We start from the raw sequence: 21,278 nt of genomic DNA on the forward strand, positions 1-21,278 counted from the left end.
ATCAAATCCACATCCACTTTTTTTTTTTTTAAAATTTATCTAAAATATAAAAAAAAATTATAATTACTTTTTTAATCATGTAGTAATTATTATCATTTCAAAGTTTAAAGGTGAAGATGAGTTCAATTTAAAAAAAATAATTCTCTCTTATTGAAATTATGTTACTTATATAATATTTTCTTATACGTAATATTTTTCGTTTCATAAAAAATTATTTAATTTAATTAGATATAAAGTTTTAAAAAATAATTTTTTTTAATTATGTGGTCCTTAATTAATTTATACTTTTAATTTTATATTTTTAAACATGTCACATGGATAGTTATTACAAAAAAAAGGAAATTATTTTTTTAAACAAATTTAAAATAAAAGGGGATAATTATTTTTAAAACGAAAAAAAAAATATATATTGAAATCTCTTTGTTGAGTATATGCGTTTATTTTTTCATATTTGATTATTTTAGTAACTTTTTTCTTATTTCATCACTTAGTGGAGTTCAAATGTATGATATTAATATGAAAAATCTTTCTTTATTACTTAACTCCTTAATTAATCTGCGATGATATTTATTTAATTTATTAATTGAAATATATAATTTACAAAAATTTATTTAATTTATTTAAATTTTTAAATCTCTATCTAGCTCGTCTTTAAATTCGATCGAAGTATTCATAAAATTGCATGTCACACTCGTAAAATCGAGAGCATCTTTGATCCCCCAACATATGGTATATTTAAATCATTTCACATCTTTTCAGGTTAAATTGTGGTTCTCAATAAATGTTAATGATTTTATATGTCAGAAATTTTTTATAATCATGATTATATCATAAAAAAATTAAAAATATAAAAGTTGAATTTCAAAATTATATTATTTTTCCATGATATTTTTGTCAATTTTTTCTATTTGAAGTTTGATTTACTTTTTGATTATGAAAATAACATATAAATGTCCACTTTATAATTTTGATAGCTTCAGCATCAAGAGATTTCAAGTTTGCGTTAAAAAATATTTTATATTTAATTAAATTTTTTGATATAATTTTAAATCTAATGAAACTCTAATAAAAATATTAAATACCAGATAAAACGCAGAAAATTTTGAAAATTCAATAACTTTTGATGAGAAAAAAATTGTATTTGGTATTTAACACTTTGCCGGAAGACCAAATTTGTCTTTGTCGATGAGTTGTTAAAATAAAAACTATATAGTAAAATGATTTCTGACAAAATTAGGAGTGAAAGATTATAAGTCTACAAAGAAATAGACTTGTTCCAATAATGAACATAATACACCAAAGGAGCTAGCTGTTTCTTGTTCTTGAAATACTAATATTTACCTCTTTGGCTTTCTGTGTTGGTGAGTTTCATTCATAAAGATTAAGTTTTAATTTTTTTTTTTGCTTGAAACCCAAAAAGCATCTATCTTTATGCATGACAAATTGTTGAGTTTTTTTTTTTTTTTTTTTGAAGAGATTGGATTATTTGATTTTGCCTTTATGATTTGACTGTATAAAATCCTGGAAAAGTTATGAACTTTATGCCAAAGAGAGCTTTTGGTCATAGCTGTTGTCATGTTGCTGTTAACTTTTGTTAAAGTTGGTTCCTTTTTTGTGTATATATTTTCCATACATGAACCTTTTTATTGTACAATGCTTCAACCAAGCAGCTGACAGTTCTTTTTGGTTAATTACTATGGTCTATGAGTGGTCACTTTCTCCTTCATTTCACATTTTCAGATGTTTTCTTGTGGATTTCTTATCTTTTAGTTCTTTGTCTTTTTTCTTTTCCACCCTTTTTCTCTGTTGTTATGGGGACTATAATATGTTTTCTTGATGAATAAAAAATCAACTTTTTTGGTGTTTTTGTGTGAGCAGGAAGTCAGGGAATGGTGATTCAGTGGTTATAGAAACATAAAGGATGAATCTTGTATGGTTTACCATGGATATTGGAAAAAATATGGCTTTGTTAACATCACTTTCTTGTTCTGCATCCACATTAGAATCTGATTCTGGAGTGGTTGAATGGCTAAGATTCATTTTCCTCTCTCCATGTCCTCAGAGGACTATGTTATCTTCCATTGATCTGTTGCTTTTGCTTATTTTCATGGTGTTTGCAGTACAGAAGTTGTACTCAAAGTGGAGGTCTAATGACCATTCTAATGACTCAGGCATTGACAAACCTCTCATTGCACACAGCAGGGTTTCTGTAAGAATCAATCTTTGGTTTAAGTTGTCTTTGATTTTGTCAGCTATTTTAGCTGTATGTTCTATAGTTTTATGCATTTTGGTTCTTGGGGTAAGTAACCGGTCGCCTTGGAAGGTCATAGATGGAGTATATTGGTTGTGTCAAGCGATTACACATGTTGTGATCACTATACTAATAGCTCATGAGAAAAGATTTCGAGCTGTTTCCCATCCAATGTCCCTGCGTGTGTTCTGGATTGTAAACTTTGTAGTTATGAGTTTGTTCTTTGGTTGTGGGGTCACAAGGTTGGTCTCATTTAAGGAAATTGATCCTAATTTAAGAATGGATGATATAAGTTCATTCTTTGCATTTCCTATTTCTGTTGTTCTTTTCATTGTTGCGATTAAAGGCTCGACCGGAGTTGCGGTAATTAGTGATTCTGAAACTCACATAGAGGATGAAACCAATGGGTATGATGAATCACTTGTGGAGAAATCCAGTGTTACTGGTTTTGCTTCAGCCTCTCTATTATCAAAAACTTTTTGGCTTTGGATGAACCCTTTACTGCAAAAAGGTTACAAGTCACCTCTCAAGATTGATGAAGTTCCTTCGCTTTCGCCACATCATAAAGCAGACAAAATGTCTCAACTTTTCGAAAGGAATTGGCCTAAACCTGAAGAGAACTCGAAGCATCCTGTCCGAACAACATTGCTGCGTTGCTTCTGGAAGGAAGTTGCATTTACTGCCACCCTTGCAGTAATTAGGGTCTGTGTGATGTATGTAGGGCCAACACTCATAAATAGGTTTGTCGATTACACAGCAGGAAAGCGGACGTCTCCTTATGAAGGATACTACCTCATAGGAACTCTCTTAATAGCCAAATTTGTGGAAGTTCTGACCTCCCATCAGTTCAACTTTAACTCCCAGAAGCTTGGAATGCTCATTCGATCCACTCTTGTCACTTCTTTGTATAGGAAGGGCTTAAGATTGTCATGCTCAGCTCGGCAGGCTCACGGCGTTGGACAGATTGTAAATTATATGGCTGTGGATGCTCAGCAGCTGTCTGACATGATGCTACAATTACATTCCATTTGGCTCATGCCACTGCAAGTTTCTGTGGCTTTAGCTATCCTTTATACCAGCCTTGGTGCTTCAACCGTTGTAACACTAGCGGGACTTGCAGCAGTCATGGCATTTGTGGTATTTGGAACTAAAAGAAACAACAGGTTTCAAAGTAACATCATGAAGAATCGTGATTCCAGAATGAAGGCCACAAATGAGATGCTTAATTATATGCGCGTTATAAAGTTCCAGGCATGGGAAGAACATTTTAACAAGAGAATTCAATCCTTCCGTGAATCGGAGTACACATGGTTGTCCAATTTCTTGTACTCAATAGCTGGTAATATTGTCGTCTTGTGGAGCGCGCCTCTTCTAGTGGCTACGCTCACTTTTGGAAGTGCAATTTTGTTGGGAATTCCACTTGATGCAGGGACAGTGTTCACTGCAACTGCTCTCTTCAAGATGTTGCAAGAACCAATCAGGGCCTTCCCTCAATCCATGATCTCACTTTCACAAGCAATGATATCTCTTGAAAGATTGGACAAATATATGATCAGTAAGGAGTTGGTGGATAAATCAGTGGAACGACTGGAAGGTTGTGGGAGTACAGTTGCTATGAAGGTGAAAGATGGAACTTTTGGTTGGGATGATGATAACAGTGAAGAGACTCTGAAAGATATAAATTTTGAGATCAGAAAGGGAGACCTTGCAGCTGTAGTAGGGACAGTTGGGTCGGGAAAGTCCTCCCTTCTCGCATCAGTACTTGGTGAGATGCACAAGTTATCGGGTCAGGTATGGATCTTATCCTCGTAAACAGACTGCCAATTACCTTTTACTTCTTGTTGTTATCTGCATAGTTTCTTCTGTGTTATTAAAAATTAATGTAGACAAATGTATATAGTGGAAGTCTTATATAAAGAACAATTACAATCAAACTAGTACCTATCAAAATATATTTTTTCTTATAGGTTCACTGATGCATTCTCATTGGTGCATCGTTTGATCTCCACTGAATCACCACTATTACTTGCCAAACTGTGTCAGACTAATGTGCTTCACTCCTTTTTTGCACCAAATCTTAATGATCCTTGTTTCTAATGAACTTTAAACATGTAATGTGAACACCTAGTGCAAGATATAAGAACCAAATATTATCATTTATGTTGCATTAGCTGATCAGTTACTTTACACGTCATGTTTAACATTTTTTCTTGGTTGTCTATCTTCTGGATTAACAATCTTGAATGCTAACACAGCCAATGCCAATCAATTAGTTTGTGTTGTCCTCTGTTTGTCCACTCTGGTGCCTCACTGAAACTACGTGGGAGATTCATACTTAATCTACATGAACTAATTCACCTATTTCTTAAATATTGAGTGATATGATAAGAGAATAAATTCCTAAATATCTAACCATCTGTTAACTTGCTTTTGCCTACCCTTGTTCGACAGGTCACAGTTTGTGGTTCAACTGCCTATGTTGCACAAACATCATGGATTCAGAATGGCACAATAGAAGAAAATATCCTGTTTGGTATGCGAATGAACAAAGACAGGTACAAGGAAGTAATCCGGGTTTGTTGCTTGGAGAAGGACTTGGAAATGATGGAGTTTGGAGACCAGACTGAAATAGGAGAGCGTGGCATCAATCTCAGTGGCGGCCAGAAACAGCGAATTCAGCTTGCAAGAGCTGTTTATCAGGACTGTGATATTTATTTACTTGATGATGTCTTCAGTGCAGTTGATGCTCACACTGGCTCTGAGATCTTCAAGGTTAGAACTCTTCAATGTCATACCTCTTGGCAATTTTACTTAAAATGGAAATTACACTGTTCCCTTCTGCTAATTATATGGACTACCAGAGGAAAACAGAACTCTGCTATTTATGGATTTTGGATGAATAGTTTCCTCTGTAAACACACCTCATTCTTCTAGGAGGAAGATGTGAAAGTGGCAAGCAATAAACCCAAAAAAACACACCCAAAATAGATTATTTTCAAGTTTGGCAGGCTTGATCCATGAACTCTTGCTACTTACTGTCCACATTATTTTAGGGACCAAAGAACACTGTCTCCTTCTATGTTACGTTTTAATATGTATCGAAGGAGGCAATATGATGATTCTTGTTATCTCTCCCCCTTTTGAATTCTTATTACTACATTCATTTTCCGTGAAATTGACAATTCATATAATGCTATATGTGAATACTTTGATTCTTTGACTTGGTGTCTATGTATTTCAATCATCACACTTTGAAGCTCCGACTTATTTTCTCTTATAATGTCCATCTGAAAATATCATGCTCTTTTGCAGGAATGTGTGAGGGGAATTCTTAAAGATAAAACCATTTTGCTTGTCACGCACCAAGTGGACTTCTTGCATAATATTGACCTGATCCTCGTAAGTTTTGGAGTGTGGTTCTCATCTTCCTAAAGCTCTTCGGAACCAAGTGTCAAGAGTAGTGTTGTTTGGTTTCTATAGAACCTGAACTATGTGATATTTTTTTCTTGAAGGTCATGCGAGATGGGATGATTGTGCAATCTGGCAAGTATAATGAGTTACTAGAAGCTGGCATGGATTTTAAAGCGCTAGTAGCTGCACATGAAACCTCTTTAGAACTTGTTGATGTGGAAACCAACAATGAAAGCACCGCTTCCCTCGAAGTATCAAAATCTTCTCGCAGATTATCTAGACAGGGGGAAGAAAATGGAGAGGATAACTCTCAACAGTCTACATCTGATAGGGGTAACTCAAAACTTATAAAGGAAGAAGAAAGAGAAACTGGAAAAGTTAGTCTTGTGGTGTACAAGCAATATGTTACTGAAGCTTTTGGATGGTGGGGTGTGGTGTTAGTTTTGTTGTTTTCTTTCTTGTGGCAAGGTTCTCTAATGGCAAGTGATTATTGGCTGGCATATGAAACTTCAGCAGATCGTGCCATGTCCTTCAATCCTTCTTTGTTCATTGAGATATATGGTATTATTGCACTTGTTTCGTCTGTGTTGATAGTGGCCAGGATGTATTTTGTGACACTCATGGGGCTTAAGACTGCCCAAATATTTTTTGGAAAGATTCTTCACAGCATACTGCACGCTCCTATGTCCTTTTTTGACACAACACCTTCTGGAAGAATTCTGAGTCGGGTAACTTTCTGAAAACAATTTTGTGCATTTGCATGTATTTTTTAAGTTTGTTGCTTAGATTATCAATGAAGACTAGTATTCATTGAATGTTTTGCTGATGTCACATTTATATGTAGAAATTTGTTTACTGATGTTGAGATGTTTTGGTTATTTCTGCAGGCATCTAATGATCAGACTAACATTGACGTGTTCCTCCCGTTTTTTATGAATCTCACTTTGGCCATGTTTGTCACCCTGCTTGGCATCATCATCATCACATGCCAATATTCTTGGCCAACCACACTACTTTTGATTCCTCTAGGCTGGCTAAATGTTTGGTACCGGGTACGAGCATTCCTTTTCTCTCTCTCTGTCTCGTATTTTTCTTGTTTGAACTCAAATCCAAATCCATTTCTTAACCTTCTTTTAGAGGCAATTAGTTCTCTGAGCATTTTGCGTGAAAGGTATGTTGATTAAAAGGGAAACTTCTTAATTTGTTTTGTCCAGCTAAAACTTTTTATTTGAAACGTGGTTAGCCATGTATCTTGTAGTAATTTTTGTTATTATTTGCAACTTTGATCAAAAGATGTGAGGCTAGCGTTCTGTTTCTTGATGACTAGATACTAAGCTCACATCTACATTGGTTGCACTAGAATTTTCAACTTTTTTATTCACAAGAAAAAGCTTTTGGCAGATAGAAGACATAATTTGTTAAAGTAATTCAATTGGAGCACTTTATATGGCATATTTGATATCTTTGAAAAGATAAGAACTGCTAATTATGTAGACCATAATCGAAATAACACTAAATTCATTTCTGGTTTACAGGGATATTATCTTGCAACATCTCGTGAATTGACTCGGCTTGACTCAATTACAAAAGCACCCGTTATTCATCATTTCTCTGAAAGCATCTCAGGTGTTATGACTATACGTTGCTTTAGGAAGCAGGAGATGTTTAGTCAAGAAAACGTTAACCGAGTTGATGCCAATCTGCGAATGGATTTCCACAACAATGGATCCAATGAGTGGTTGGGCTTTCGACTGGAACTGCTTGGAAGCTTGCTTCTCTGTGTTTCTGCAATGTTCATGATTATCTTACCTAGCAGCATCATCAAGCCAGGTATGACACCCGTCCAATGGTCTTCATGGATTATCAGGAATGCTAGTTTTGATAATCCTTTTCTATTTAGATCTACCTCCTCTACCGAAAAAGGAAATGAGTATGAGTAAAGAGAATACACGTTCAGCATAGTCTTTCTATGAATAACTTGCTTGCTATCTACATGTTTCAAGTTAAAATCTTACTTGTACCTCCGGGCATTTCAATTTTTTTGTATCCTATCCTAATTGACAATCAGATTTTGTCAGCAAAAGTTACACATACCTGCTTCACCTCACCTATAAATATAGAAAAAGGCCACTGTTACCCAATCTATGGGAATCACTTGTCTTGAACAACTTTATCTAGAGATCTTTTCCTTCTTGTGTGAAGTAATGCATTATCCTTAAGAGAACGTGGAGTTGCTGAAGGATATGTAGTAGGGGAATCCAAGTGATGTACCTTTAAATAATTCTATGATGAGACTGAATTTAATGGTCATAGTATTTTTTTCTATCTTAGCTATCAGAGGATATTCCATACAAATGGACAAACATTTAGTCATGCATTCATCTGTACTACAAAAAGTAAAAAATTGTCAACCAAGAGTACAAGAAACTTCTAATTTGGACAAGGAAGGCCAGTGGACCAACATGATTCTAGCTTCATCTATTCTATCCTTCAGTTTTTGTTGTACTTATCTCTGTGTTTTACCTGGAGCTGAAGTAAACTAATATACTTCTTTTTCTTTTTGCAGAGAATGTTGGCTTATCGTTATCATATGGTTTGTCCCTTAACAGTGTGCTATTCTGGTCCGTCTTTGTGAGTTGCTTCGTGGAAAACAAAATGGTTTCTGTTGAAAGATTAAAACAGTTCTCATGCATACCATCAGAAGCTGAGTGGCGAAAAAGGGATTTTGTCCCACCTTCAGATTGGCCGAACCATGGCAATGTTGAGCTTGAAGACTTACAAGTAATAATTCCAACTGATATTCACTAGCCTACAAATTCTTAACTTTCAAATATGTTACATTGAATCTCTCTATTTTTTTTCTGCTGGTGAACAGGTTAGGTATCGTCCAAATACTCCTCTAGTGCTTAAAGGAATTACTCTCAACATTAGAGGGGGAGAGAAGATCGGTGTTGTTGGTCGTACTGGAGGTGGAAAATCAACACTTATTCAAGTTTTCTTCCGTTTGGTGGAGCCTGCAGCTGGAAGAATAGTCATTGACGGCATTGACATATCCAGGCTCGGGCTTCATGATCTTAGATCTCGCTTTGGGATCATTCCTCAAGAACCAGTTCTTTTTGAAGGAACTGTGAGAAGCAACATTGACCCCATTGGACAATATTCAGATGATGAAATTTGGAAGGTAATTTAACTTGCTGAGCGAAATAGTTTACGAACTACCTCAAATGATAACGTAAAATTAGCCATTAGCCAAAGCATGTCTAGACTGCTGAGACTTTGGATTATATTTCTGTAAGAGCAACATACTAGTTGTTAATGAGAAAAAAGCAAATACTTTGTTATCTTCTAGGAATTCCTCTTAACATGAAATCTTGTTCATTGTAGAGCCTCGATCGCTGCCAACTGAAAGAAGTGGTGTCTTCAAAACCCGAAAAGCTTGACTCACCAGGTAACTTTCCCTCCTCTATGTCTGTCGTTGTGATTCCCTGCCGAATTGCACAACCAACTTTGATGCTCATTGATTATATGTATACTCATAAGTGAATACTGTTATTGGGGAATTATAGTTGTTGATAATGGAGACAACTGGAGTGTTGGGCAGAGGCAGCTTCTTTGCTTAGGAAGAGTGATGCTAAAACGAAGCAGACTTCTATTTATGGACGAGGCAACCGCCTCTGTTGATTCACAGACAGATGCTGTGATTCAGAAAATCATCCGCGAGGACTTCAACGCCTGTACTATAATCAGCATTGCCCACAGAATACCAACAGTCATGGACTGTGATAGAGTTCTTGTTGTAGATGCAGGTTCGGATTTCTCTCCTCTTACTTTGTACCGTATTTTGAATCTGGTAAATGATTATTTTATCTTTATGTGATGAACATTTCAAATATAGCATAGTCAGTAAGTTCTTGGCCTATTTGGTTTGAACTTTCCCTTTGCCTAATTTTGTGAGTTTCATACAACATCAAACTAGAGGCTTATGCTACTGTAACATATTATGCTGATCGTCTCCTTCACGCCCCCTATCCCTGACCTCCCTTCCCCGCACCATCTTCATTCTGCCGTCTTTTGCTTACTTACCAAACACTAAAAGATAAGAAAACCGCTTGTTCTCTAGGAAATATGTTTTCATGGGGAACATTTAACTTCATAGCACACACAACCATAGGGGACCGTTTGGTGGATAGTTCGGAGCGAGTTATGAAGGAATTAAATCCTACATAAGTAATAGCATGTTTAGCGAGTGGTTTGAAAGTAAGTTATTTATGTATAAATCTAACACAGTGTTTGGTTTGCAATATACAAACCAACATAACTAATAATACATGGTTTCCCTCATAAACTACTCCTTGCATTGTTAATACCTGCAGTACTCTTACAAGCTATCAAACGACCCTTTGATGCAGTGATTTAACCTACTATAGCCTGTTATCTGTCTTTTCTTTTTCGGTGTTGTCCGTGTATAGAACTTAAATTCTTTTCTTAACCCCAAACATCTTATTTTCATGCAGGAATAGCAAAAGAGTTTGACAAACCATCTCATTTGCTGGAAAGGCCTTCCCTTTTTGGGGCTTTGGTTCAAGAATATGCCAACAGATCATCTGAGCTCTAACCACACACCATTTTGGCTTTTCTTGGTGTTTTGCTTTGTAATTTGCAAAATACCTATCCAAATATTTACAAATAGTATCATCTCCCACTAGTCTATTTTGTAAATTTTGTTGAGTTGTAGTAACAATATTGCCATTAAAACAATAGTAGTTGCTGTTTCCATTAATAAAAAAAACAAGGTTATTTTATCTAGGCTGATTATTTATCTTCCAATCCCCAAGCGGTTTGAGATTCAGATGGACTTGTGTTTGGTTATACTTTTTGTAAAGAATATTTGAAATAATGTTTATGTTTGAATGTATTAGAGATAACTTTAAAAGTGAAAAGTAAAACGAAAAATAGGTCTCACGCGTTCAAATTTTGGAGAAGTTTTTATGTGTGTTTTCAAAATAAATTAATCTTTCACTCATTTGTCTCAATAAGGTGTAAACCTAAAGTTTAGTTTCAATTAAAGGTTAAAAGTATAACTAAAGTAGGTGGTATAAGGTGTATGGTTGACTTATCAATGTAAATGTGTTGTAAAAACACTTTAGAAGTTTAAATGCTCAATTAAAACAAACTATAATCGAGTAAAAGCTCTTAATACGAATCATCGATCTTTAGATTCTTTTTGTGAGATATCACCTAATGCACTAACTCAACCATCCTTACGAGTGTAAAATAAAAGAGCCAATGATAAAAAAAAAATGTAAAATATTTAGTTTTTTCGAGTTTTTACATAAATATACTATAATAAAAAAATATTTATCATTTATAGCAATAACATTTTTTTTTCACTTGACCACTTTTAATTCATTTATAATACAAGTTTAATACATATTACAAAGAACAATTTATTATTCACATATAATACAAGTTCTAATGATGGATAATACATTTATCACACATTTTAATACGCTTATAATACAATGTGATAATTTTTTACCAAACAAACATAATATATTTAAAAAACAATTATAATTCAAATATATTGCATACATAGTTCACTTTTAATACATATCACAGATTTATCACAATATTGCTATAAATGGTAATAAACAAAAAATATCGCTAAAATCAGTAATTAGTTTTTAAAATGTATTAATTTATGTAATTTTTCCTCTAAAAACAATTAGGTGTGTGAGTTTTCTATCTAAACTATCACCAATCAATTATCAAAAACACACTAAATTATCTGTTATTCTTTTTATCTCCTTGAAGTATCACCTTCGTTCACATAGATTTAAATAATTATTATACATTTGATAGTTAAAAGTATGAGACTCGAAAAGAAAAAAAAATCCTCACTTATATATTTATTTTGAAAATTTATAAATTAGACTTGTCAAAACCATCAATAGGGTTTATCAAAGCACAATCCCCTTAAACCCTAGCCCCTCTTTCACACAGAGATGGGTGGATCACGGCGGAAGTACAAGAGATCAAGAACAAAAGTGAGAGTGGGTCTGCCGAAGAAGAACCCTAATGTGTTCAAACCGGCGTTTTCTCTTCCATCGAAGCTCCGGTCACTGGTCAACTCTCATTGGGATGATAAAGGCAGCGTAATCGATAATTACAAGTCATTCGGCGTCGTTTCGAACCCTAATTTGCTTGGTGTTCGTTGCCGGACCTCTCATATGATTGAAACTGACTCTCTTCAAGTTCCGCCGCCGAAGAAGCTGCCACCTACCTCTGAGGATGATGATGATGATGCCGATGCGTTTGAGGATTTGGATGATTCTGGCAGTGACGTTGAGGAAGACGGTGAGTCTGTTTTGCAGTACTTTTAGTTGCTGTTCACTGTAGGAATTCAATTGTTTTGATTAACTATGCCGACTCAATCTCAGACTTCATATTTATTTTGCTCCATTTTCATTAATATTATTGCTAAAAATTTAGTCTTTTGAGGTAAATTGAGGGTTTACTATACTCTTAACACTGACCTAATGTATGTGTAACTATACAACAACAACATACCCAATGTAGTCCCACTAAGTGAGGTCTTGGGAGGGTAGAGCGTGTGCAGACCTTACCAGCTGTTTCCGAATGATGCAAGTGTAACGATAATAAAGCATGAATCCCTGCTGGTTGGTGTTGCTATTTTGTGCTGAGCTATAAGTTCTATGATGTAGCTTGATTAAGATTAGACTGAGTTATTGTTATAATGCTAATATTGTTTGGTATATTAAGTGCATAAATTTTGACACTGTTTATTGATGTATTAAGAGCTCTGATAAGATATACTATCTGGGTTCTGATATAAATATCTTTGGCTTGGTTGTTGAGTTCGTTGGAGATTTCTGAGTGGTGGGTTACCATAGTGGATGGGTATATTATAATATGAAATGCATATGTTCTGTACCTTTTTGCTTCAAAACTTTATAACTTGTATCACCAGAAAGAACAATACTACTATAATGAAGGGGAGCGCTAGCCTCTGCTAAAGAAAAATACCTTTAGGTCGTTTTTTCCTCCTCTCTTTGAAGATTTTTTTTTTGTAGCCTTCTGCTATGGAACCTTTACATTGTGTCTGGAAAACTTCCATACTTGGCAGTATCCTATTGGAAACTAAAAGCACTATGCACAATTTTTGTGTCATGGTGAAGAAGCTTCCAATTAGGTTAGTAAAGAGTTCATCCATGAGAGCAGAAGAGAGAGAGATATTGCAAGAGGCTGCACATGGAAATGCCAGTTAAATATTCTTTTAGGATGAACAACAAATTACATTTGCAGGATTAAGATAAATGTCTAGATTCTTGTTTTACTCTTCCAGCTGCATACGGGCATGATGAATGATATAATTGGTGAAGCATTACCTGTTTATATTTTTATTATTTAGTTGTGAAGACAATTTAAGTTTAATAAGAGGCTCATCCTTGTGTTTCTGTTTATCATATCATTCGTGCAGTCGTACTCCATAATATTAAAATGCAATATTTTGTTTCTTGAAATATAGATCTTAAGTCAGCACTTGGGAAGAAACGAAGGGATGGAAAAAGTGCCCCGCTGCAACCACTGACTACCATACAACGAGTTTATATTAGCAGGCTTGTGGAGGAGTATGGAGATGATTATCAGGTAATATTGGGAGATTTACAAAATCACTTGGCATGTATTTGCTCTGTTTTTTTTTTCTCACTGGGGACTGTTTTTTCTCCCTCTGTGCAGAGCATGTTCATGGACACAAAACTCAATAAGATGCAGCATTCTGTAGCAACATTAGAGAAACTCTGCAAAAGATATCAGATGTACAAGGATAAAAATCCATTACTTGTTGGCACTTAAAACACAATCCGGGATAATTCACATGACAATATGATTCTAGCTAGACCGAAGACTCGGTAGGGTCACTCATTCATCAGGGCTGATCTGGTAGCACTTTACTTTTTCTTTTCTCTTCGCTTTTTGATTTATAAGTTTTGAATGGAAGACCTGGCGGTTTGTTTGCATTGTTAGCCAATCTTTGCACAACCGACCGAGTTCTTGTGTTAGAGCTGCATTTACAGAAGTGACGGAAATGAAGTGAGCGCCACGGATGCAGTATTTAAGCTTATTTTCCCTTTCTGCGGTTGAATCTTGTGGTTTCATTGTAAAATGAGATAGAAATCGGATGATGGCTGTGTATTATTTATAACATTACTCTCTTTTTCACCGCATTTATTGGGGGAAATTAATAGTTAATTAGTATATCTTAATTTTCTTAAAATGACAATCATTTTTGACCGTTTATTTTTAATATATAAGCACGATGACTAAAATGAACTGGAAAAAGTTGGAGCCTCTACAAGTTCTATCAATAAGAAGCGTTTCATGAGCCCCAATGCGAATCAAGAAAATGATTAAGCAAACAAAAACAAATGGAATCTTAGTTGAAACTAAATGATGAGCTAATAATAAAGACCCAAAGCAGGAGCATAAAAGGTATGGAGATCCAAGCTTTAAAATATCTTAAATATTTGTGTGACTACAATATCATTACTGAATAGAAATATGACTTTCTTTTTGAACGAACAATAAATATTAGATAAAATTGACAAGGAGGGAGTAACTTGAGTTCCACAACAAAAATGTTCTTCTAAAATTAAAGGCTTAAGTCACTTACACCCAACCAGTGCAGCAAGCTGGCGTGCTTCAACTCAAAAAACACAAAATTATGCAATTATTTACAGGTTCTAGCACATGTTCAGAGCATGAACAGTAGAACCATAAAGAAATGTAAAAAAAAAAGATATATGTTCTTCTCGAATTCCTCAAAAAGGGAACCACACTCATTTCGGATACTCCATAAATATTGCTCTAAAAATGCATTGGAGGATTCGAAATGGGTACAACAACATTTTGAAGGATCCTAGCAACATAAAAGAAAATGCAGGAGAAACAAATGCTGCTGTTAATTCTAGAGTCACCATGAGACTACTATTACCGTTCAGACGCCCATAAATGCCCGACACTGAGATTCCCAGTGCTCCTTAGCAAGCCTAAGCCTCTCTACTCTCTCGGTCTGAAGGCGCTCTTTCCAGTACTCGGGGCAACTGTTAAAAAAAATGTGGAAGTGAATTAGAACAACCAGAAGCAACAAGAGCGGAAAACGTATAAACTACTACAGAAGAAAGAACACCTTCTACTCAGTAGAATGTTAAGCTCTTCCAGATGCACAGCACTTTCATACACTCCTTCCTGAATCACACAACAAAAATATATGAGATGAAGGTTACATAATACTAGCACAAGTAAATCACAATTGCAGAAGAATAGTCTTTGCAGAGAAGCTAGAAAACAGAGAGATCAACCATAAACGAACATATACTATTGAATGTTAATTTCTTTCCAACTTATGCCGATTACTAAAATAATGTTCCAAAATTTCTTAAGAACAGTATTCTTTGCAAGCAGGCACATCTTCATATTCCTCATGAGTTAGAAACATGTTTGACTTTTACTTGTTTCAGTGACCGAGGCAGGAAATCTGCTATATATTGTTAAAAGAGGAAACAATTCCAGAGGAATCGTTTGATCTAAGTAACTTGTTCTTGTTTATCCTCTCTGACGTGAAATATCACTCAGTTAAACATTGGTAATTTGGTATTCAGTGGTCAAGAAAACTGGTGCTTCTAACATATTACTCACAAGCATGAAACTATGCTACATGTTCGAGCCACTGATTAAATACCAAAAAGTTTAGCTAACCTCTCGGCAGAGAGGGCATTTTTCCTTGTGATTTGCCGCTTGCAGTCCATCAACTATGGTCACTGATGCAACTTTGCAAGCACAGATATAGCAGAATATATGACCACAAGTGAGAGATACTGGGTCAAATACGGTATCCTGCATAAATAGATGTATTTACAGCACTGTTAGTTTCCACTTTATATATCCAGCATGCTAAATGGATGACAAAAAATAAATCTAAAATGGGAAGTTTCCGCATGGACTGCTAGGATATAAGGCAATAACATGTTTATTTGAAGAGCAAGTGATATGCTGAAACTTACAGAGGTAACAATCTTTCAGCTAAGCTACACTAACAACTGGTGACATGCAACATAATTTTAAGTCAAAACAAGAGATGTATTTACAGCACAAAGTTTAAAGAATGATCATTTGTGATAAAAAAAAAAGTCATACATATTTGTTTGGCTATAAATCATCTCGTTGAAGTAAAATGAATTTTTTTAAGTTCATTTGTGATCTAAAACAAGTCATATCATGCATTACGGGACTGGCTTCAAAGAAGAAAGAGTGACAGAAATCGGGACAGAGGGAGTAATAAGTAAAGTGCTGATATTCTTATTTGGCTAACCAAATACATATGGAAGCTTGTCCGGATTCATTTCAACAACTAAATCAAGGGTTGTACCTATTAAAAACCTAATGTTAATTAAATATGTACTCATTAGATACATGATGCTGACATGGCACTGTGTGTTTCACATCTCATTTGAGACATGATTTTACTTTTAGATTAGAATTTCCTAGATAAAGATTTTATTGCTCGAATGAACATTTTAATTGGATGATTGTGGGGGAATGATAAATTATTTAGGTAATTTGATATGAATACTTCATTAGGATGTTCATTTTTGTAGGAAAAAGACACTCAACTTACAGGCTCACAATCAAAAATCCGAAATAACCAAACTTTCATCATACTTGCTCAAAATTGAGCATGAATTTTGGACTCCAATAGATTGGATTAGTAGGTGGCTATCCTATTATTTATCTAGTGTACTCGACATGAGATAAAAAGACCGTAATCCAGTTCGTAATACTTGGATGATATCCCAATTCTGGGGGATACAATGCCCAAGTACCCAACATGATAACCAAACAACTACTGTGTGATTGGAGGTTGCAACCTATGAAAAGTTTAAGAGCCAAAGAATAATGTATCTCTATCTGAACAAGGAGATCATTTAAATGCATGCAACTTCAAATGATTACTTTGACTGGCTCTTAGATTACAAGTTGTAACCAACTTATCACTTGGTCCAAGTGCGGATAAATTGATTACAGACTAGACAAGAACCATTTGTCACTGTTGCTAAGAACCAGCTAACACAAAATAACAGAGTTTCATACTATATTGACATCATATGCAAAGGTTTCGATTCAATAAATTTGAAGTCTGATGCTTCCGTATGCAAAGGTTTCTAATTGTTCAGCAACAGTAAGATGATTTCTCTTTATTAAAGCAAAAGAGACGTGTCTTAAACGCCTTCTACAGTATTGTGTTCAAGCCAAATTTTGAATGTGATACTCAATTTATAGGGATTTTTTCCCCGGTGCTGGTGATGGGAGTAATACTTGGCTGATAACATTAAAGACGAGATATGGAGAAAGAGAGATCACGTACCAAGCAAATAGAACAGGTCAAATCAATATCAAGCTTGATAGAATCAAAGAGCTCACAAGTGAGGGATGGTTTCCCTTCTTTGAACACCAGGGAGCAACCATCAAAAAGTGCAAGAGCCTTCCCATTTTTGGCCTTATTTTCTCTCAAATTGATGTGAAAAGCCATAAGTTCACACAGCCAGGGGGACTGAAGGATCTCAATGTGCATACTTTGAGCTTGTGACTTGAATGCCTGGCCTTGCTTAGAATAGTGAATCTACAGATAGACAGGAGTAGTTAATAAATGAAGCAAAACTAAGTTAATATGTTGAATTAATAATCCAAAAGGGAAATACCTTGTCATATTTCTTAAGTATTTTACGCACGGCAATTGCGTTGATTATAGCATAGGTGACTAGATCTTTTCCTTCTTGAACTAAAGCAATATGGTTTCCTTGAATTTTTTCTTTGAGCAAGATAAGATATTTGCGGAAACCTGATGAGAGATGCAGTTCAAGCAATTTCTGCGCACGTTTATTGAAGCTGCCAACCACTTCAGACATCTCCTTAAGGAGAGATGGAAAAAAACTTCCATCACAAACTACATAAGGCAGGAAAATTTATTAGAAGCTTTAAGTGATGACTGATATGAAATATATTAACAAATATAAAGACAGTTTCAGATTTTACAAGCTTTAACATTGTTCTGGTGCATAAATTGTAAAAAAACTTCAGAAGCTTGGGAATATCTTTGCTTCTTTTTCACCAAAATCAAGCTACCCTGTATGAAGTTAATCCGAGTATCGTTCTAGTGCAACTATTATAAAAAACACAAAAGGTAGCAAATTCATTTACCCCTTTTTCTGGATTGCCAACTTTAAGCTACCCTATACAAAATCATTTGAATAAGCAACAATAGATAAAACTAAAACAACAAAGGTAGTCATCAGAAATGAATCAATTTTATCTCAACAGATAAACATGTACAAGCAAACAAAAAATTTATGCACTTACCAGTATTAAAGTTGTCTTAGTGCATGAATTGTCAAAAAACTCAAAAAGGGGCAAACTAATTTACTTTTTTCTTTTTACACCAAATTCAAGCTATTCTTTTTTCTTTTTTCCACTAATTCCATAGAATACCTTCCACCTCACCCACTACAAATAGCAATTAACTCTATGTTTTCGTCTATGCTTAAATTTGAACACGATACCTAATAATTCTTAACCAAATTTAACCACTTTGCCAGACTAATTCACACGATAGTTGCCACCTCCCACTAGATATACTAGATAACTCTGTCCATTAAAACTATGGCGAAATCAGCTACTCTACTGTGATTTAGACCTAAAAACTCGTGATTCTTAACAAAATTCAACTACTCTATACAAAATCATCCAAAATCAAGCACAGGTTTACATCAATTTAATCAATCACAGTATAATTCAACATAAATTTAATCAATCACAGTATAATTCAACATAAATTTAATCAATCACAGTATAATTCAACAGATCAAACAAACCAGAGCATTGATGCTGCGAGCAACTGGAGCTATCATGAACAATATTGTTATCTCCAGACAGACCAACAACACTTCGTGATTGATGACATTTTCGACATCTCTTCAAAATTTTCTTCAATTTCTTCAAACCTACCCGCGGCAACTTCTTATTCCGGCATTGCCCTTCCATATACTCCTCATATTTCTTACAAAACTTCATTTCCAAAATTCAAAAAATTGTTCCAAATCTGAGAATTTTCCCAAAAAACAAACAAACAAACTGCGAGTACTTAATAGTGAAAAAAAAAATACTGAAAAATCTCCGTTTGTTTTTCCTCACTGTTTATCTACTTTAATGGCGGAAACACTGACTATATCTGTATCCTTTAATGGCGGAATCACTTACACATGACAATTGTGATGATCACAAATTAATTAATTTGAAAAAAAAAAATCAGAGAAATTCACGGATAAAGAGAAAAAGATTTTCGAAAATGGGAAAATTTTGTTAAATATTATGGTATTTATATATATATGGGTTGGTGGAATTTGTGGGCTTTTTCAAGGTGGAGTTTCTATTTAAATTTTGCATAATATTTTAAAGGGTAACTTTTACGCATAGCAAACAAAAAATTTATATTTGTATGATATAGCAAAATTTGCATAATTGCGCTCCATAGCAAACATAAAACTGTATAATTTGCTGGCCTAAATTGTATAATTCGCTGGCCTATTTCGCTGCAATTGTATAATTTGCTTAGCATACAGTTGAATCGAATTAAAATGTATGTATATTGCATAATTATAAGTGTATAGCAAGAAGATATATGTTTTTCTCGCTTTATACAAAAACAGAAACACAATATATACACTTCTGTTGTATAAAGCTAGAGAAAATTGTATTTCACTGCAATTGTATAATTCATTGGCCTTTTTCTCTACAATATTTGAAGTAAAATGTTTGTAAATTATATAATTAAGTGTATAACACGAAGATATATATTTTTGCATGTGTATATACAATTTTCTCTCGCTTTATACAAAACAGAAATAGAATTATACACTTCTGTGTATAAAGCGAGAGAGGCGAGCGAGAATGAAGAGTGGCGAGCGAGATTTCTGGGAGAGAGACGCTGACAAATTTTAGATAACGTTTGCTATGGAGCACAACTAAATCAAACCCTAGCTATTCCATTTATTTTAGGTTATTAGTTTGCTATTATATACAATTTTCCCTATTTTAAACACAATTTGCCAAAATTAGTATAAGTATTTAACAAAGTCAAATATATGAGTTTATTTGGATTGTATGAATTTAAGTAGTTTTTAAGTATAAGTAATGAAAATTACTTTGGCATAATATTATAAACGCAATTTGCCAAAATTAGTATAAGTATTTAATTATGTACTTAACAAAGTCAAATATATGAGTTTATTTGGATTGTATGAATTTAAGTAGTTTTAAAGTATTAAGTAATGAAAATTACTTTTTTAAGTGTTGGAGTTGATTTTTTTTATAAAAATAGGTATTTGGTTATATTCTATTACGAAACTTCATTGTCAAGTATTATGAGTATGTTGAATTATCTCAATTTAAAGTAGCTTTAAATTATAAGGAATGAAAAAGTATTTTTGAGCTATATTTCAATTTAATTTTTGTATTTGTGAAATATTTTGAGAGTATTTATAATAAAATAAGAAAAATATAAATTGATAGAGTTGAGCGGACAGGCGACGAGAGGATGGGGGGAAGAGTAAAGACAAGACGAAAGCAAGAGTTCCGACATCTTACTTTACTAGTTTCAATTCCGTATGATAGTCACCCATTTCTCACTTAATCACCAAAATTATAATAAACTAAACATTGAATTAAAGAAATCAAAAACAATACGTGTGAGAATGATCAGATATATTCTTGCATGGATAATACTTTTTTCACTTCTATCATAACCAAAAAAGAAGAAGAAGATATATGTAAAATATTTATAATAATAGAGTAATACACAAGTTGTTTTTATAACGAAAAAAATATATAAATAACTTTTATAACAAAAGATGTATAACTCATAATAGCAAAATTGATAATTATATCAAAATTCTCTTTTCAATCAAAAAAGAAAAAAAAAATATGAAAGATAGACATTCTTTTTTAAAATTGATTTAAAAGAAATGAGTATCACCTTAATTTTGAGCTGGGGGATTAGTTTTTAACATTGTGCACCAAAAATCAATAAAAATAGTTTTTAAATAGTAATAATTAAGTTTGGTTTCTACATTAGTACTAATTAAGTTTGTAGTTATCTCAAAAAGTTTAAAGAGTAGGTTATTATCCAAATATTTTCTTTTGGATGGTGATAGTGTCAAAATTATATAAAAGATTATCTTTCTATTTGAAGGCTAATTCAAGATTAGGGATCAATTAGTAGTATTTGATATTAATATATACGATTAAAGAAAAAGAACTTCATAATAGTACAATGAAGAGTCAATTTTCTTTCATAATATGAACTCAAAAACATCAAATTTAGATTCCATTTTTTGTGAGATAAAAAGAATGTCAATTGAGTGAGATATGTGATAATTTTTTTTTTGTATCACTAATTGTTTTTAATATATGTTTGGTCATTTATTTGGAAGTCAAAAGTGTATTTTTCCCCTTAAAAAAGAAAATTGAGCTTTGACAAGAA

General features: G+C 33.8%; 3 protein-coding genes across 5 annotated transcripts; 2 read left to right on the top strand and 1 right to left on the bottom strand.

Moving 5' to 3' along the window:
• Window positions 1-433: 433 nt before the first annotated feature.
• ABCC9 (ABC transporter C family member 9) lies at window positions 434-10,464 on the top strand. 3 transcript variants are annotated; one of them, XM_026032760.2, is made up of 12 exons: window positions 434-729; window positions 1,879-4,042; window positions 4,703-5,023; window positions 5,564-5,650; window positions 5,764-6,390; window positions 6,550-6,714; window positions 7,198-7,492; window positions 8,229-8,443; window positions 8,538-8,843; window positions 9,047-9,110; window positions 9,229-9,468; window positions 10,177-10,464. In XM_026032760.2, exons 2-12 carry the CDS (start codon window positions 1,922-1,924, stop codon window positions 10,275-10,277), a joined length of 4,542 nt encoding a protein of 1,513 aa, XP_025888545.2. In that variant the 5' UTR covers window positions 434-729; window positions 1,879-1,921; the 3' UTR covers window positions 10,278-10,464. The 3 variants fall into 3 exon arrangements, with proteins under 3 accessions (XP_025888545.2, XP_004247427.2, XP_069145747.1); XM_004247379.5 differs by having other exon boundaries at window positions 436-1,361; XM_069289646.1 differs by having other exon boundaries at window positions 688-759.
• Window positions 10,465-11,593: 1,129 nt separating this feature from the next.
• Window positions 11,594-13,961, top strand: LOC101248915 (Nop16 domain-containing protein). Its single transcript, NM_001366429.1, is given in 3 exon segments — window positions 11,594-12,019; window positions 13,212-13,333; window positions 13,424-13,961. Coding segments are annotated over 3 exon segments (591 nt in total). The 5' UTR covers window positions 11,594-11,667; the 3' UTR covers window positions 13,541-13,961.
• Window positions 13,962-14,309: 348 nt separating this feature from the next.
• Window positions 14,310-19,044, bottom strand: LOC101248613 (probable E3 ubiquitin-protein ligase BAH1-like 1). Its single transcript, NM_001319324.3, is given in 6 exon segments — window positions 14,310-14,787; window positions 14,874-14,932; window positions 15,443-15,580; window positions 17,109-17,363; window positions 17,443-17,687; window positions 18,613-19,044. Coding segments are annotated over 6 exon segments (1,002 nt in total). The 5' UTR covers window positions 18,812-19,044; the 3' UTR covers window positions 14,310-14,681.
• Window positions 19,045-21,278: the final 2,234 nt, after the last annotated feature.

This window comes from Solanum lycopersicum, chromosome 9 (assembly GCF_036512215.1).
Source record: "Solanum lycopersicum chromosome 9, SLM_r2.1".
NCBI lineage: Eukaryota > Viridiplantae > Streptophyta > Magnoliopsida > Solanales > Solanaceae > Solanum > Solanum lycopersicum.

What these genes read in the sequence shown, in the direction of transcription:
- ABCC9 (XM_026032760.2), top strand. Translation starts at nt 1,922, where the DNA reads ATGAATCTTGTATGGTTTACCATGGATATTGGAAAAAATATGGCTTTG. An exon ending in TGCACAAGTTATCGGGTCAG is followed by an intron (nt 4,043 to 4,702) that starts GTATGGATCTTA and finishes CTTGTTCGACAG; the next exon opens with GTCACAGTTTGTGGTTCAAC. An exon ending in CTGGCTCTGAGATCTTCAAG is followed by an intron (nt 5,024 to 5,563) that starts GTTAGAACTCTT and finishes GCTCTTTTGCAG; the next exon opens with GAATGTGTGAGGGGAATTCT.